A 19,854-nucleotide genomic window follows, 5' to 3' on the forward strand; every position below is an offset into this window, starting at 1 on the left:
CAGTGTTCATCCTCCTGAAAAATGCTTCCTTCTTGAAATATGAATTTGCATCGGGGATAAAGAATACTTTTTTTTTTTACCCTTACACCACTCCGAGTAAGCACTGTATACTCAGTACTTAACCTGTATACAAATTTAACAGGTTTGTTTAAATGGAGTGGTTAGTGTAAAACTAGTGGGCGGGAAAAGTGTAATAAGCTAAAAATCAATATATGGTATTATCAAATTTTTTAATACGAAAACAAAATCAGCGCGGAAAACAATGTTTTATCATTTGTAGTTCAGTGCAACATTGGAAGTTTTCAAATGTCATTTAATGTCATCAAACAGTATTTTTACAAATGACGTTGCGAGTGAATATTTGTAATTTCTTAATAATTGCTGGCAGGACCAGTTGTAATTCTTAATAATTGCTGGCGGGACCAGTGAGCGATGCTGATTTTATCTATAAGCTCTAGATGTCATTTGGTAACTTTTAAACGATTTTTCTACAATTGTCATTTGCCTTTTCTGTTTACCAATATTTTACCCCTTAATTCATATCCCTATTATACACCCTTTATATTTTACACCTTAGAGTGTGCCTTATTTATTATTGTATATTTTCCCGTAGTAATGGTGTATCTTTTTAACAAACTTCTGCTTTAGACTTTTGTCTGTTTATCATGCTTTGTTTTTGCACACACTGCTTTGAGGTTGTTTTTTCGACAGTACTGCGATTTATAATTTAATTTACATGTATTATTATTATTTACCTGCATAGAATTTCTATCATCATTGTCCGTGACGATGTCACTTGATTCCTCTTGGATTGTTCCCATAGCTCGTCTCTTTCTCATCGCCTCAATTCGCTGCTTCGCTAAAACCTCTTGCCTCTTTCTGTCATTCTTCAATCTGCATCCATCAAGACAAATTACAAGGGCCCTTAGTCAAGGGTTAGGGTACTTATTGTACGGCACACAACCCAAACGCCCACAGATTCACATTAAAGATAATGATGGTAGTAAGCTGCCCTCAAAATAATACTTGCTGATGAGGTGCAGTAACTTTTGAGAAAGGGGTAAAAGTTTTTCACCAAAATAGATGTTTTCTCAGTTAGATGAAAGATGGTTTACACTACTCTTCTGAAAACATTGCTATGTGATTTATACTTTTTTTCTCAAAAACTTGGCGACTAATGAAGCTGAAACAGGCAAATTGTATTACATAAATCTCCATTCACAGTGAATAGGGGTTCATGTAATGGCAAAAACACTGCTGTACAAAAAGCATCAAAGCCCTTAAAACAGGAAAACAAGCTGAAGAAATAAATGCGCAGGAACAGGCAGGGTACCAGACATGAGTAATGTAGAACACATGACATTTTGGTTGGTAACCTGTCTTTGATAAGGAAGATTTAGCTATGCTAACAATTGTTAGTGTTGAAACAACTTAATGAAATTGGGCTTATGGTAAAAATTTGTAAAAGGTGTTCAGCATGGAAAATCAGAATAGAAAAACTGGACCGTCTGACAAAAGTTGTTGAAGAAAACCAATTGATAAATTCTAGCTCTCAAAAAACCTCACCTCTCTGATGCAGCAGTTTGGTTCCGCTCGGCCAGCCCAATGGCAAGAGCCGCTGCCATGAAGTTCTGCTCTCCTCTTGCCATGCGTAGCTCCAGCCTGAGTCTCATCAGCTCAGCCTGCCGTTCCTTCTCGCTGAGGTACTCAGCCTCCGTGCTGTTCAGTCTCATCAGGAGGACCTCCCGCTCGTTGTCGTAGCGCTTCTGGAGGTCATCCAGAGGATTGGACGCTTCGGACGGGTCGGATTCATCTTCGGATAACTCTTTGTCCATGTCATCAAGATTTCCTCCTTAAAAGAAAAGAATAGAAGCGCTTTTTACAGGCATCTCACAGTGGTTATCATTATATTTTGCCAGACAAGCTTTCACATTTGTTTAAATTATCACACTTTCATTCATCTGATTCTTCAATATTACATGTAGTCGTCCCCCTAGCGCACACAGTTCTTTGGGGGGGGGGATACATTTTTTTCTCATGCTGGCCCTTCCCTTTGGAATCTGCTCCCACTCACGAGTATGTTCACCCTTAAGGATTTCAAACTTCATCTCAAAACCCATCTCTTCCAAAACAATAGTTTGGCTTATGGTTTCATACACTGTTTTTTGTACTGGCAGATGTTTATATGCTGTTTTTGATTTGTACTACATTTATACTTTTACTGTTATATCGCTATATTTGTACTCGGTTTCCCAATCCAATACTTCATGGATACCAGCGCGTTAAAAGTGTTTTTTATTATTGTTGTGGCATGTCCTGGTCTAGTTTACCAAACCCAAGTTTTGATGTCATCAGCAGCAGATAAATCGGGTTCGAATCCTGGTTTTGACACTTAACCCTTACCATAAGGCCACATAAAAAAAAAATTGTTGATCGTCCCCGCCCGACTGTTCAAACCCACCCCGACCCATTTTTTTTAATCATAACAAAACAGCCTTTTCAATGATATTTTTTTTCAAAATATACAGGTTTGAAAATATGTTTGAGGAAGGTTTTCATTCATGTTTGCAGTTCAAGAACAATTCTTCAAATATTTACTTGGGCTACACTGTGCTTAGTTGTTTGAAAAAGTTTACAGAAAATGTCATCTAGGAGTTAAATTTGTTTGACAAAACTATTGAAAACATCAAAAACACACAAACCCTCTTTTTATAGTGATTGTGATGATTTCTTTATTCTTGATTTCATATTTGGCCTGTCAACACAACTTACAAAAAAAAAAAACTCCCTCCCTCATACGAAGAAAAAAAAGGACGATCAACAATTTTTAATTTTTATGTGGCCTAAGCCGCTTCAACAAAATCACCTTGACACATGAAACTCTATATATGAAAGAGTTCCCAGACCTTTTTAACATTTAAAGACCTACACTTATCGGATCTAGAAGACTAAAACCTGAGGTTACCTTCACTGATCCTCTTCCTCCTTTTCTCCATTCTCTTTCTTAGTTTCTCCTCATAGTCCTGCCGACTGTCTCCCATCAGTTTCCGTAGATCTGTCTCGGCCTTGTCATTATCGCTCAGGAGTACAGCGAGTAGGTCCATCTTACCTGCACAATAAAGAAAAAACAAGAACAATTCATAATTTTTTTTTTTTTTTTGTGACAAAGGAGGAGGGGGGAGGGAAAGGGCTGATTGAACCACTAAAGGATAAAAACACAAAAAGACAAAACTAAAGGTAGGATAAGGGAGAAACAGTATTTAGTTAGCGAATGAGACAGACTAAAAAGTTTTTTATATATCTGTAAAACGAAAAGAAGCAAAGACAGGAGAACGAAAAGACAAATTTTTGTTAGTTATTATTTATTTTTTTATGTTTAAAGACACTGGACACCTTCGGTAATTGTCAGTCAAAGACCAGTTTTCTCACTTGGTGTATCACAAACTTGTGAAAATTTGGACTCAATTGGTTGTCGAAGTTGCGAGATAATAATGAAAGAGAAACTTCCTTGTCACCTGAAGTTGTGTGCTTTCAGATGCTTGATTTTAGGACCTCAAAATCTAATTCTGAGGTCTCGAAATCAAATTCAAATATTCTAGTAGAAAATTACTTCTTTCTCAAAAAACTACATTACTTCAGAGGGAGCCGTTTCTCACAATCAACAGCTCTCCATTGCTTGTTACCAAGTAAGTATTTATGCTAACAGTTATTTTGAGTAATTACCAATAGTGTCCAGTGCCTTTAAACCATGGGTTAAATGGTCTAGAGTAAGCTTGGGCGACATCACAATTTTATTGAAAATTGCAATACCAGTTCTTACATTAAATGATTATGACATCGGGTCAGTAGTTTTTTAATTGCAATATCAGTGAATCAAGGTTTAAATGAAGTACTGCAATGAATTTCCTAATCGAGATGATCTTGCAAAGTGCTTTTTCAAAACATTGAAAGTCACAGGCCCAACCACAAGATTTCCCAACTGATCTTGACCCGACCTAGTTTCTTCAAAATAACCAACATCAAAGCCTTAGCCTTCAGGAGATCTCCTGGAGGCGCCTCAACCACAGTTTCCTACTCAGACAGTCTGTATAGTTACATCAAGTCAAGCTGAACTCTTTTTGTCATTGTCCAGAGTGAGCCTGGAAAAGAGTTGATGGCAGGAGTCCCACAACGATACGTTCTTCATTTCATTCAATCAAAGCCTTCATCAGGCAGTCTCACACAGACTCTACAGTATGTAACACAATTGTATCGCCCGTACTTAGTCTGGAGGCTCCTTAACCACAGTTTCTCCTACATGTAACTCAGTAAAACAGTCTATCTGTGGTTGTTTTAAGAGAGTGCCTCTCAAGACACTCTCTGAACTATTTTGTCACTGCGAATGCGACGTCAATTTGACGTCACAACATTCCTTTTACAGCAATATTTGCAAGTGAGTTGAGCAAAGTTGAAGTGCTGTGAATTATTTGTTGCGAATTTGTGACGTCAACATTCGCTTCACATTCGCAGGAAGTATGAACCTACTGCACCTTCTTTGCGTAGTTTCATCTCTTCTCGTTTCAGCTCCAAGAGTTTCTTCTGTCTGTCTTGCTCGTTCATCCGGGCCCATTCTGCTTCCCCAAGCTGATTCCTCAAGACGTCTACAAGGAGCTTGTCCTTTAAGGTATCGTACTTCTTATCGAGGGCCTATAGGATGAGTCCAAGGATTGGATATAAAACGTGAGACTTCATTTTCATTACTGATTAATTTTGGGGGAATTGGAATCTTCAGTACAAATATGTGTACATTCAGTTGAGTGTCAGTCAATCATGTCAATACTTAACAAAAGCAACTACAACAAACTAAAACTTTGTTCTTATATATACAAGTACATAGCGCACATAACCTAGTAGCTAAATCAAGGTGTTTTACAACATTATTATCCGGTTCATGGTTCACACCCCTCCCTTAACCTCCTTAACTCCCTGTGGAGCGTACAACTCCAGGCTGCTTATACTGAGAGTATGATTCTTTTACTTGAACTTTTTGCCTTTAAAGGGTCTGGGTATTTTTTGTAGGACACAAAACCCAACGTCCACAGATTTACATCAAACTCACACGATTTGAAAATAATGATGATAGAAAGCTTCCCTCAAAATATTACTTGCTGAGGTGCTGTAGGTTTTGAGAAATGAGTAAAACAAGTCACAAAAATAATTTTTGTCTCTCAATACGAAAAACTATTTCAGCATGTAAAACATATTTTCGTGACACTGTTTTACTCATTTCTCAAAATCTACAGCACCTTCAGCTAGTCATATTTTAAGGGAAGATCTCTACTATCATTATCTTCAAACTGCAAACTGTGTAAGTTTAATGTAAGTCTGTGGACATTGTGTTTTGTGTTACAAAAAGTACCCAAATCCTTTAACTTATTATCTTTTTGTTTTAATATTGTAATTAAAATTCAAAATGTTTTTAATATGCCAGTATATAAATAAATATAAGCACTAGGGAAAAGTTCCATTGCAACACTTTCTCAGACCTCACAGATTTTCATCTCTTCACCTGGGTTAAGGGAAACAATAAAGTATCATGCTCAATGACATATACATTGTAAGTGGCATGACCAGAAATTGAACCCAAACTCTAATGACTTTGGCCATCAGAACTCGAGTACGATGAACAAGACCCCTCAGCGCAACATTTTTACTAAACAAATTGTCATATATAAGGAATAAAAGAAGGTAAACAATTTCTTTTCTCACCACCGAGGTATCTGATTTTCATATAAACTTTTCTGGAGGCGGAAACATTTTCCTGGTAATTCTTTGAATTCTTTGGAAAAATGTCCAGATCCTGCTATAATTTTTTCATTCATTATGCTTCTTGTGTATAAATATTCTCATGTGCTTTTAATTGTTTTTTGTAAAAATGTAAATCTGTATTTTAATAATAATAATAATAATAATAATAATAATAATAATAATAATAATAATAATAATAATAATAATAATAATAATAATAATAATAATAATAATAATAATAATAATAATAATAATAATAATAATAATAATAATAATAATAATAATAATAATAATAATAATAATAATAATAATAATTTAGTATCTAATTTACTCAAGTGAGATATTCCTTTTGGTAAAAGTGAGTTTACAAAAAGTGGTAGCAGGATACGTAAATCTGTCCAATTCTTGTCCTTAATAGACGGAATCCAATATGACGTCACCATTCAAACACCTGCCCTACAACATAGCGTCTGTCATCGTGTGCATGTGTACGTGTGCGTACAAGTGACGTAGAAATCAAACGGGAAACGCTGCATGCTTCAATGATGTACGCGTTTAGGCATGCAGCGCCTAGCGCCCTACGAGATGACCACTTTCATAGCAACAAAGGGGTTATTGGATCTGGTCTATACTGACCTTCAAGATGTCATCATCCTCTGCGGCTCCTTCGTACTGAGTGAAGACAAGGAGCAGATTCTTGCCGATGTTTGCTTTGGCTTCCCAGACCTGCTTCAAGCGTAGCTTGGACAACTCCTCCTCGCTCTGCAAAAAAAAACAGTTAAGGAATCATGATGAGATCCTACCAATAATTTGTTTTAATGTTTTATGCAATATACCGTGCTCACACACTTTGGTTTAAGGGAAAAACAAATAATGTTCAAAAATCTTGTGAATAAAAAAACAATTCCAATTTCAGTGATTTTCATGACTATACAAGTCCGGCAGTCTTGTGTTTTTCAATTGAATAAAAATACAACATTGATATCTATAATCAACCAGAAATACATGTATGTAAAAAAGCTGACATTGAGTCTAATCTTTGGATTTTGTGGAGTCGAAGTACACCCATAAGCAAATTGAGATCAATGTTTTCTTATTGCTTGCTCAAATAAAAAAGTTTTCCAAATAAACAAGTCACCAAACAGTGATTAATATGAGAGGCCATTGACAAAAGTTGCCAAAAAGGAAGGGGTTAACCAGAGTTGAAAACGTTCCTTCTACGGTGTGTGCAAAAATGTAACTAAAATATTTATTCTCTACATTTGACAACTCAGCCATGACAACCAAATGTCCCATTAGTCATTTTATCCGTGAAGCTTTTTAGCAAGAATTTTTAAACTAGCAGCAAAAAAAAAAAAAAAAAAAAACACTGTTAACTTTCGTTGTGAAAGTTTGCACATATCAAGGCTAAAAGTCACTCTTGGTAAGGGGCTATAAAAGAGGAAGACAAAATACATGTGAGAAATGACTCAGATGAGCTGAAGGTTAGATTTGTCATAGCTCTTAAAACAGTCCAGATCATAGGATAGAAGGAAACATGCACTAGGCAAGGAGTTCCTTCAGTGCTTGCTCAAATAATTTTTTATATATAAATAAAACAAGTCACCAACCAGTGTTAAAGAAGAGAGGCCATTGACAAAAGTTGCCCAAACGGAAGGGGTTAACCAGTTGAAAAAATTTCTTCTACAGTGTGAACAAATATAACTAAAATATTTATTCCCTAATGGATCCTTTACTTCAGCCTCAGAGCCTAATACATTTGACAACTCAGCCACGACAACAAAAATTTCCGTTTGTCTAAAATATTTATTCCCTAATGGATCCTTTACTTCAGCCTCAGAGCCTAATACATTTGACAACTCGGCCACGACAACAAAACTTTCCATTTGTCTAAAATATTTATTCCCTAATGGATCCTTTACTTCAGCCTCAGACATGTCAGAGCCTCATACATTTGACAACTCGGCCACGACATCAAAACATTTCCATTTGTCTTTTCATTTGTGAAGCTTTTTAGCAATATTTTTTTTCAAATAGCAGCAAAATAAAATAAATACAAGTTTTCCTTCCGTATAATTTAACAAAACCGTTAACTTGCCTAACTGGTCACAGCCCATATACACTGCTTTTGCCTAAGACGATTTAGCGCTTATTGCTGCAATAAACATTCATTATACTTACTGCCTCACAACTAACCAACCCCAACAAAATTTGTACACTCGATCAAGTTCCATGCGTCCCCTCATTGAACCCAAGTCTCGACACTCATGGGGTGACAGCTCTTTTTGCGCCACGCATCTGGAACTCTCTACCACTTAATCGTAGATCTTGTCTTTGCTCAAAACTTATCTTATGTCACAGAGGACTAATTTTGTTGTGTCTGTTTTTCTTTGTTTTGTTTTTGTTTTGTTTTTGGTTTTACTGCGCCTTGAACACCCAGCAGGGTGGACATGTGCGCATTACAAGTCTTATTTTTGTTAATATTATTATTATTACTGTTCGAAACATCATCTGCTCAGAACTAACAGGTAATAACTGCATTCATAATGAACAAAACGTCATTTAAAGATAAATGTGCATAAATTTAAAAACATTGATTAAAATTTGCAAGTGAATGATTCACTTAGAAAATTTATGTTAAACTTCTTTTTGTGAAACAAATACTTGGAAGACCCTTAAAATTTTAATCAATAAATCCTGTTACTTGGAGCTCCGAAGTATGCAGAAGCACTTTTATGAAACCCATACAAGTTACACTAAGTTACCGTATTGTTCCAGGCAGTCGTCTAAAATCCCAACTGGGGTTCAAGCAGGGTAAAGTGCACAAATTTGACTTAAGTCACCATTGGGGCTCAATCAAGGTACAGTGCACAGTGGACTAATGTCACCATTCGGGCTCAAGCAGAGTTAAGTGCACAGTGGACTAATGTCACCATTCGGGCTCAAGCAGAGTTAAGTGCACAGTTGACTCAAGTCACCATTTGGGCTCAAGCAGAGTTAAGTGCACAGTGGACTAATGTCACCATTTGGGCTCAAGCAGAGTTAAGTGCACAGTTGACTCAAGTCACCATTTGGGCTCAAGCAGAGTTAAGTGCACAGTGGACTAATGTCACCATTCGGGCTCAAGCAGAGTTAAGTGCACAGTTGACTCAAGTCACCATTTGGGCTCAAGCAGAGTTAAGTGCACAGTGGACTAATGTCACCATTTGGGCTCAAGCAGAGTTAAGTGCACATTGGACTAACGTCTCCATTTGGGCTCAAGCAGAGTTAAGTGCACATTGGACTAATGTCACCATTTGGGCTCAAGCAGAGTTAAGTGCACAGTTGACTCAAGTCACCATTTGGGCTCAAGCAGAGTTAAGTGCACAGTGGACTATTGTCACCATTTGGGCTCAAGCAGAGTTAAGTGCACAGTTGACTCAAGTCACCATTTGGGCTCAAGTGCACACAGTTGACTCAAGTCACCATTGTGGCGCAAGCAGGGTCCAATACAGTGCACAGTGGACTAAAGTCACCATTTGGGCTCAAGCAGGGTATTGTGCACAGTTGACTCAAGTCACCATTTGGGCTCAAGCAGAGTCAAGTGCACAGTTGGCCAAAGTCACCATTGTGGCTCATGCAGAGTTAAGTGCACAGTTGGCCAAAGTCACCATTGAGGCTCAAGCAGGGTATAGTGCATAGTTGACTAAAGTCACCATTGGGGCTCAAGCAGGGTATAGTGCACAGTCGACCAAAGTCACCATTGGGGCTCAAGCAGGGTGTAGTGCACACAATTGACTAAAGTCACCATTGGGGCTCAAGCAGGGTATTGTGCAAAGTTGACTATTTCTCCATTAGGGCTCAAGAAGGGTTAGTGCACAGTCAAATAAGTTACAGGAAGCAGTCCTCATCCTGCGGCCACAGTTTCTCAAAGACTCGTCAACATATGGTTAAGTACCTGACATCTGCTTAAAGATCAAGACCAAGTGAATATAACTGCTCTACTTTTAGACTACCAATCGCTGCATGCCTTGGCTAGAAACCTTAAAATATTTTAAAGCATATTCCTTAAAGACAGTGGACACTATTGGTAATTGTCAAAGACCAGTCTTCTCACTTGCTGTATCTCAACGTATATGCATAACATAATAACCCTGTGAAAATTTCAGCTCAATCGGTCATCGAAGTTGCGAGATCAATGAAAGAAAAAACACCCTTGTCACCAAAGTTGTGTATTTTCAGATGCTTGATTTCGAGACCAAATCTGAGGTCTCGAAATCGAATTTGTGTAAAATTACTTCTTTCTCAAAAACAATGATACTTCAGAGGGAGCCCTTTCTCACAATGTTTTTACTGACAAAAGCTCCCCCATTACTCTATACCAAGTGGGGTTTTATGCTAATAATTATTTTGAGGAATTACCAATAGTGTCCAATGCCTGTAAAGGATTTTGGTACTTTTTGTAACACAAAACACAATGTCCACAGATTGAAATTAAACTTACATGGTTTGAAGATAATGATAACAGACAGCTTACTTTAAAATAATATATGCTGAGGTGCTGTAGGTTTTCAGAAATGAGTAATTAAAACCCTGTCACGATTGTAACTGGTAAAAACGTGTTACATGCTAACATTTCGTCTTTTGAGATGAATTTTTTTTATTCATTTCTCAAAAACTACAGCACCTCAGCAAGTCATATTTTAAGGAAAGCTTTCTACCATCATTATCTTCAAAGAGTAGGTTTGATCTAAATCTGTGGACAATGTATCCTACAAAAAGTACCCCAAACTCTTTAATGAACTCAGCACTTTAGCCATAGGACCTTGAGTTTAATGCAGTAAACCACTTAGCCAAGACAAAGTAGTTACTAATTAAAACTCTTTATTACCATTATGCATTAACTAGTGTCGTTAGCAGTAATTTGCACTTACGTAGCTGCTTAAAATATACATGTTTTCACTCCGAGATGTATTTAAAAAGATCAAACCTACTCTTAGCGAAAAAGTAAAATGCCTTTAGTTACTGACCTTGATGAAGAGACCACTTAGCCGAGACAATTAAGCAAATAATTAAAACTTGTTCTTACCATCATGCATTATCTAGTGTCATTAGCTGTTTGAGCACTTAGCTGTTTAAAATAGACTTGATTTTACTTTCAGATGTTCTTAATAATTGGAAACCAACTAAGACTACAGCGAAGAGGGAGACGCCTTCAGTCACTGAGTAATGCAGAACATGTGATAATATAAGGCTACACGTTACTTCAGTTCCTTTTAAAGACCAATACAATGCTTAGTCAAGGCATGAAGTAAAGTGCAGTTCTCGCTGTGGCCACAAGAGTCTCTGCTTCATACCTCACCAGCTGGTTAAGGCTGTATCTGTAACTGACATTGAGTTAAAGATCAACACCAAGTGAAGATAACTTTACAACATCTGACATCTTTCAGATTTACCTTCGTAATGGAAACCTTCAAAGCTGTTGTCATGGTTGTTTTCATTGTAGAGAGTTGCACTAGTGAGTGCCCCAAAGTGTTCAATGAAACTTTCAACAAGGCGCGTAACCGTGCATTAGTGAATCATGTGTTTGAATGGAAGACTGTATCATCTCGTGTGATCTGTGGGCGATACTGCTTGATGGATCCAGATTGTGCATCGTTTAACTACTTTGAGTGTAGCCATGTTTGTCAGTTGAACAATTCTACTCAAAGCCAAAGCTCTGATGATGATTTCATTGAGCTGCATGGAGTTTCCTACTATGATGACAATTTGAAAACTCCTTCCCTTTCTGCACCAGACTCTACACAATTTAGTAGTTGTCTGAAGTTATACGTGGCCACTTGCTGTCAGAGTGGCATCTACACTATCTACCCTGCCGCTAAGACTGATGGTGTGCAAGTCTACTGTGATATGGAGACAGATGGAGGAGGCTGGATTGTGTTTCAGAGGAGACAAGATGGCTCAGTTGACTTTTACCGTACTTGGGCTGAATACCAATCTGGGTTTGGTGATCTCTCCACAGAGTTCTGGCTGGGTAATGACATACTACGTGACCTTACTGAAACAGGACAATGGCAACTAAGGGTAGATATGGCTGATTGGGATGGAAACACAGCTTGGGCAAGTTATGATGAGTTCGCTGTATCAGGTTATAAGTACACTCTCCATGTCGGTTCCTATAAAGGTTACAACGCACCAGGTGATTCAATGGGATACCACAATGGCCAGTCCTTTAGTACTAAGGATCAGGACAATGATATGTTATCGGGAAATAGTTGTGCACAACTTGCTCTAGGAGCATGGTGGTTTAAACAATGTACAGAGTCAGATCTCAATGGCCATTACTACCATCGGAGTAAAGCATTCAACCCACGAGGCTTAGAGTGGCAAACCTGGAAAGGTGATGATTACTCCTTAAAAAACTGCTCCATGAAAATACGAGAAGTTCTGTAAAATGAAAGCATAATTCTCTAACTAGAAAGTATGGAGTAAGTTTAGGGGAATATTGCCTTCAGATCTCACAAAATTGTGCATCTTTGAATTACTCTATAATAACACAAAGAGTGTGTTGAAATTTGTGAGTAATGAATACAAACAATTTAAACATGACTCTGGAGAAAACAAGCAGAACAATCAGTCTGCGATTTTGTTGAGTCAAAATTTGGATCTGTAAAAGAGCAGACCGAATGTTCAGTCATGAGTTATACCATAAACACAATTCCAGGGATATTTATGCCTGAAAATCACTATGATGTGCTCTAAAAAAAAAAAATTAAAAACCATATTCATTTAATTTCAACTTCTTTTTAGAGCCTCAAAAACCAAATCTGAAAGCAACTCGCCCCTTGTAAATAGTTACATGTAAACATGATCCTATAGTGTGTCTCTATATCAACATTTGATTTAATTTGCAACATCATAAACTAATTTTTTATTTTTTTTACTTCAATAAGGAGAATCAAACATTTATAAAGCTATCCATATAGTTAAACTGGGGTGTTGTGTAGTGTGTGTCCCTGAAGGTCTATAGTATATGTTTTTCAATCCTATCAATTATTTAACAGACACCTCGAGTGGGAATCAAACTCGTGGCGCTTTCAAGATGGAGGTAAGGGTGTTGCGTAGCCTGCCCTCAGTATAGTTTTTTTAGGAGTTATTGAACCGCAACATTGGTCTGGTTGCTGCATAGTGCCTGCAATTAGTATACATTTTTTTTTTTTTTTTTGTGATGTCAATTATTTAACAGACACCATTGGTGGTAAAACCAGTGGTGTTTTCAATAGGGAGATTAGGGTGTTGCATATAGTGGTTGCAATTAGTATAGGTTTTTGAGTGATGTCAAATATTTAACTGACTCCTTGCATGGGAATCGAACCAGTGCCTTGTTCAGTAGGAAGGTCAGGGTGTTGAGTAGTCCTTGCCCTCATTATAATTATTTGAGTGATGTCATTGGTGGTAAAACAGTGGTGTTTCAAGACGGCGGAAAGGGTGTTGAGTAGTTTCTGCAACTAGTTTAATTTTTTTAGTGATGTCAAATATTTAACAAACAACTCGAGTGGGAATCAAACCAGGTTTTTTTTTCAATAAGGAGGTTTGGGTGTTGATTAGTGCCTGCCCTCAGTATAGTTTTTTGGAGTTCTAGCAATTATTGTAACAGCGGCATTGGGTGGGAATCGAACCAGTGGTGTATCAAATTTTTAAGTTGAAGTGCTGCATAGAGCTGCCCCCATTTTAGAGGGGTTTTCATTGGCTTTAGATTTGCTAAATATATATTTTACACTTTGATTTGCTAAATATATATTTTACACTTTGAAGTAAGCATGTACATAAAAATGCATTGTTAAAAAATCCAGTTTGAGATCTCTGCCAAAACCCTTCAACAACATTGTATTGGGGCTGTGAACCTTTAATATCTTGAGGCCTGAATAGACCAGTGTGTCCTAGTGATGAGCAAGGCTGTGGCAGTACGAGTCCGTTGATGTCACAGCGCTATTGAATTGAGTGAAAAAGAAGCTATTACCAAATATGCATGTGAGCAAATAGGATATGGGCTGTTTGGTGGAACCGAGCAGTGCCAGCTGCATGGGCCAAGATCCCTATATTGTCAAAGTCCCAACCTTCTTATGCGCATGTCCGCGTAGCAAACTGAGATGAGAGTCATAGACCTCACATGTGTAAAGGGCGCCACAGATGGTGGTTGGGGAGCTGAGTATGTTGTACAATAAAACATCTTTGTTGCCAAACTGTTGCGTCGACTTGTGTTTGTTATTGTTGTCTTCGTCTTGAGCCAATTAATTAAGTCTATGAGCAAAGGGTCAGGGGTCATTACTAGCAGCCCGTACCAAAACTGAAACAGTATCTTTCTATCCCAACGGATCTGTCAATAGCCACTCAAACAGTTTCCGACCAGACCATGCCAACACTAACTTAGGGTATTTGCCTAGCAACTTCCTGTTTGACTGATGCGCCACAGTACTCCAAGTGCCAAACTACAAGATAAATAATGATGTGTCTACCTGACCTCTGGATCCAAACCATCAAGAGGACTTGAATGATTTTGAAAGATTGAGGCATTGACTTTCATCTGTTGGAGACAAATCTCCAGGGTTGATGAAGTCAGTTGTCTGCAAATAACGACAAGGAGGTAGGTTGAAAGTGCCAGGCAGGACACACAGCCTGGGGTAGATTTCACAAAGATAGTCTAAACTTAGGACTACTAGCACTCTTCAGGAGTTATTACAAATGAAAGGCTCATCCCAAGTTAGAACTCGAGTAACTTTTTCCAACAAGAGATAAGATTAGTCTTAACTCTTTCTAAAATCTAACCCCTGTTCAGGTTGACAAACTTTCACTTTTGGAAGTGTCTTCAGAATTGTTAATGAGTAAAAGAACTGATCGATTGTCTCTGAATATTGATTTTAATAATTTGCAAAGAGGAATCACAACTTACGGGAAAACCCCACTTAGGAAAGTTGCCAGAATAATACATTCATTTTCTCTTTACCATCTCACACCGGTTAACTCCATATTTCCAAAGAGACTCTGGACCTAAAATTTCAATTGGTTCAAGAACAAACAAGTAGTGTTGCTGACTGCCCAAGAGAGTTTAGGACTGCTCATCCATTAAGTTTCATGTTACGAGCAATTTCATTGAAACAAACTCACACCCTATTAAACGATGTAGTTTCCAAGTTTTGGTGGCTTAACTAACTCTTTGTTCGCAGCTTTCTCACAATGGAACACCAAGAGCTGACAGACTTGGCTGTCAATAAAATTTTCAACAACAGAAACTAATAACTTCCTCACTGAATTCAGCACTTTAAAGGCAGTGTACACTGTAGGTTATTACTCAAAATAGTTATTGGCATAAAACCTTTCTTGGTGACGAGTAATGGGGAGAGGTTGATGGTATAAAACATCGTAAGAAACAGCTCCCTCTGAAGTGCCATAAAGGCATTGTATAAGTTAACCTTGGGTTTCAAAACCGTTTGATTGTTTTAATGTTATATAACTGTAGCTGTATACAATTAAATAAACCTGAGAAAATTTCATTTCAAAAGGTGGTTGTTTTGAGATATCGCCGAAACTCTGGCGTAAATATTTACACACAATCTGAGAAGCATTTCCGCATGCCCTAATCTTTTGAAATGTATATTGTTAAAATTTTGGGGATAAAAAATTACATGTTTCATAATCGCAATATATTTCAAAGGGAAGGTTTCTCAGAATGCATTAAATATCCAAAGTTGCTGTACTTTTTTGATTGCCAATAATTTTCAGTCACAGCCAAACTAATTACGCACTTTAGCCATCAGACCTTGAGTTTAACGCAGTAGACCACTTAGCCCAGACAAAGTAGTTACTAATTAAAACTCTTTATTACCATTATGCATTATCTAGTGTGCTTAGCTATACTGAGTAATTGGCCGCTTAAAATAGACTTGTTTTTACTCTCAGATGTTCTTTAATAATGAAAACCAACTAAGACTACAACGGAGAGGAAGAGGCCTTCAGTCACTGAATAATACAGAACCTGTGATAATATAAGACTACACTTAACGTCAGTTCCTTTTAAAGACATAAAATGCTCAATCAAGGCATAAAGTGAAGTGCAGTCCTTGCTGTGGCCATAAAAGTCACTTCTTCATATCGCACCAGATGGTTAAGGCTGTATCTGTAACTAACATTGAGTTAAAGATCAACACCAAGTGAAGATAGCTTTACAACATCTGACATCTTTCAGATTTACCTTCGTAATGGAAACCTTCAAAGCTGTTGTCATGGTTGTTTTCATTGTAGAGAGTTGCACTAGTGAATGCCCCAAAGTGTTCAATGAAACTTTCAACAAGGCGAGTAACCGTGCATTAGTGAATCATGTGTTTGAATGGAAAACTGTATCATCTCCTGTGATCTGTGGGCGAGACTGCTCTATGGATCCACACTGTGCATCATTCAACTACTACACATGCAGCCATGGTTGTCAGTTGAGCAATGATACTCGATCTCAAAGGCCAGATGACTTCATTGAGCTGCAAGGAGTTGCCTACTATGACGACAACTTGGAAACGCCTTTACTTTCAGCACCAGACTCTGAACAGTTTAGTAGTTGTCTGAAGTTATACCAGGCTGGTCGCCATAACAGTAGCATCTACACCATCTACCCTGCCTGTCAGACTGTAGGAGTGAAGGTTTACTGTGATATGGAGACAGACGGAGGGGGCTGGATCGTGTTCCAGAGGAGACAAGATGGCTCAGTTGACTTTTATCGTAATTGGACAGAATACCAATCTGGGTTTGGTGAGCTCTCCACAGAGTTCTGGCTGGGTAATGATATCCTACGTAACCTTACTGAAACAGGACAATGGCAACTAAGGGTAGATATGGCTGATTGGGATGGGAACACAGCTTGGGCCAGTTATGATGAGTTTGCTGTATCAGGTAAGACTTACACTCTCCATGTTAGTTCCTATAATGCTTACAATTCACCAGGGGATTCAATGGGAATCCACAATGGCCACGCCTTCAGTACTAAGGATCAGGACAATGACATCTTACCAAATGGAAGTTGTGCACAAAAAACTGAAGGAGCATGGTGGTTTCAAAAATGTTTTGATTCTCATCTGAATGGCAAATACTACCATAAGAATCCAGTGGAAGCAGCACAAGGCTTAGAGTGGGAAACCTGGAAAGATAACAGATACTCCTTAAAGACCTGCTCCCTAAAAATACGAGAAGTTCTGCCGACTTAAATAATTGTACTAAATAAAAAGGAAAAGTTTCATGTATTAAAGCAGGGTACACATTTGGTATTGGGAACTATTCAGATCTTTTGATCCTAAACAAATATCAATGTATACAATTAAATTTACGTACACAAATTTCATTTTTAGATTGTGATATCGACAACAATTTTGTAAAGTAGGTTTAAGTGTTGCAATAAAAGACCTGCCCCCCTTTTAGAGGGTTTTTTGTTGGCTTTATACTAGGTTTGCTTAACAACTTCGTAGAGCAGGCATGTATATATATGCATTGTAAAACGTCAGATTGAGTGTTACAATATAACTAGGTATGTAATTTGTGAAAATACTAAATTTGCTGGCCCAGCTGCGTTTTCTAGCCATTATGTTTACGTTGTACCACTGCGCGAGACCAAACTTCGACAAGACGGGGATGTTAAATGTAGTCTGGCACCTACATGTATGTACAATAGACACTGTGTGTTTTATTGTGTAGTTCACAGAGCACCTGAATATGTTTTACCTTGAATTTGTACTACATGTAAGGTTGTTTCAATAATGGTTCTTTCAAACTTGTGGCAATACAACAAAGGCTCCCAAAAACAAAAGCCGCTTGAACAGGGAGCCAATTTATAGAGCTTCTTTAAAGCACAAAACCTTGCTCAAGCAAAAAAATTCTTCCTTAGAAAAATCAGATTACCAGCCAAGCACTCCACACAACTGTTATGCTAAGTAAACAACAGCTTAATACCAGTCACAAACAATGTACATGTATACGACATGGAATTGTGGCCAGTAACATTTCTAAAATAAGCAAACTATTTTCGTGCTTAAGCAAATTTTGTGCTTTTAAAAGCAGCTCAATGAAATTGGCCCCAGGATGTAAATATTGTTGTCATTTAAAAAAAAAAAAAATAGTATTATTTATTTCTAAATGTGTTCAGCACTTAGCTTAGACCACATATATCAGCTGAGAGATTCAAGTAACCACCTAAAACTATTGAAAGTGTTTATTTAGGAAAACAAAATTCAGCTGCTTGATATCTGTTTTAACTCTTAGGTATAGGCCTATTAAGATTAAAAACACAAACTGTTAGACAACCGAAAAAGAAGGTTCCTTTCACTTACTGAATGTTGCAGTACTTAACTTCTAAAAAAATGAAAGCAGGGTACACCCTTCGCACAAGCTAGCGTATCTGATCGATACACTTGAATTGCATGCTGATTCACATACCTTTTCGACGGTATGCTCAAAACAAATCTAGAGAGATACCATAAGGAATATTACAGATTGTACAGTTTAAAGCTTTTAAAACCAAGATACACACCCGAAGTAGAATGCATCTGTATTCCAAAGCCCTTGTTTCAATTCGGCATGGTTGGACCAAACATCCACAAACTTGGGTCTAACCTGTAGAGTGTTTAATTAAGGCACCAAAGAATGTAGAGTCCTCGCTCTGGTCACATGTTACTGATCAAATTGGATTCATGCTGTGCATCATTCAACTAAACCGTGTTTATTAATTATAATAATAATAATGATAGTAATAGTGGCATTACCTTCACCCATTCACTTTTAAGGCGTTTAAACTTACAGTATTTTCCTGTAAGGTACATGTTCATGACCAAGGTTCAATTATGAGACCGGGGGCCGATTTCACAAAGAGCTAAAATTGATCGCAACTGCAAATCAGTCGTAGTTGCTTAGTAAAGTGTGATGTCACAATGCAAATCACTATGGTGGTACTGAAAATTTGTCTTACGATGGATTATATTGCTTTGTGAAATCGAGCCCGGATCCTTTAGCACCATGTAATGGTTTACAAGATGATAAGGTGCAACATTATACATGTATGCTGCAAATGAAATTAGGATCACCGGTCGAACCCCTTCTCTTTTCAATAAGTGCACATTATGGGTACTTTTACGTGCATTACACGACACACAGGACCAACAGCTTTATGTCCCATCCAAAGGAAAAAGCATCATGGTTAAGTGTCTTGCTTAGGGTGTTACAACTGGGACTCGAACCCACACTCTACTGCTCAGAAACACCAGAGTTTGAACCCTTTGCTCTTAACCCCTAGGCTTTAACACGCTCCACAGATCACAAATGCCATTTTCACTCAACAGCTCATGATGACTTCATTAATAAAACTAATAATAATAAGTTCAGCACGACTGTGCAACTAACTCTGTTCATAAATTTTTGATACTATAAGTTTGAGTCATTTCTAATCATAATAATAAGTACCGCACAACTGTGCAACAAATTCTGTTCATAATTGTTTGATGCTACATTATAAATAGTATGAACACTTATAGTGCGCCGGTATCCACCACAAGTGATGCTCATGGCGCAAGGAAGAAACACAAAATTAATGAAAAGCAGCTGTGAGAAAACGTTTTTTGAGGGCCTCTTTGAACTTACGAACAGAGGACATGTTACGGATTTTAATAGGCAGATTATTCCAAAGGGAAGGACCAGCATGAGAAAAGGCCTTGTTTGTAAGGATGAATCCTCACATCGTAAGGATATCAATTATTTAGTTCAATGGCATCACGACAATAATTAAAAAATTTCAAAAGACTAAGGAATTTATTGTTGACTTCAGAGAATATCCCTGCTACATTTTTACTGTTGATTACTGATGTACTGATTATTATTAGTAATTGTGTACACATGGTTCCGGTTCCGCACGTTTTAATTTAGTCAATGTGTAAATTTCAATATTTTTAGTCATGCAAGAGGAAAGTGCACTTCACTGTATATGTGTGTTTGTGTGTGACAATAAAACATAATATCACTATTTTATGGCACTTGATCTATCGAGTCTAAAAGCGCCTTATT

The 19,854-nt window shown here is 37.6% G+C and overlaps 1 protein-coding gene and 2 pseudogenes across 2 annotated transcripts in view; 2 read left to right on the forward strand and 1 right to left on the reverse strand.

The window, feature by feature from the left end:
- Positions 1-19,854, reverse strand: part of LOC139933808 (uncharacterized) — an 80,617-nt gene that overhangs the window by 39,725 nt on the left and 21,038 nt on the right. For both annotated transcript variants that reach the window (XM_071928025.1, XM_071928024.1), the window contains exons 19-23: positions 6,424-6,549; positions 4,530-4,686; positions 2,966-3,109; positions 1,567-1,852; positions 756-894 (exon numbers count right to left, since the gene is read on the reverse strand). In XM_071928025.1, the coding sequence (XP_071784126.1) occupies positions 756-894; positions 1,567-1,852; positions 2,966-3,109; positions 4,530-4,686; positions 6,424-6,549 (852 nt within the window). The remainder of the gene's footprint in view (positions 1-755; positions 895-1,566; positions 1,853-2,965; positions 3,110-4,529; positions 4,687-6,423; positions 6,550-19,854) is intronic.
- Positions 11,230-12,219, forward strand: LOC139934069 (microfibril-associated glycoprotein 4 pseudogene; annotated as a pseudogene).
- Positions 16,023-17,015, forward strand: LOC139934071 (microfibril-associated glycoprotein 4 pseudogene; annotated as a pseudogene).

This window comes from Asterias amurensis, chromosome 2, assembly GCF_032118995.1.
Source record: "Asterias amurensis chromosome 2, ASM3211899v1".
In the NCBI taxonomy this organism is placed as follows: Eukaryota; Metazoa; Echinodermata; class Asteroidea; order Forcipulatida; family Asteriidae; genus Asterias; species Asterias amurensis.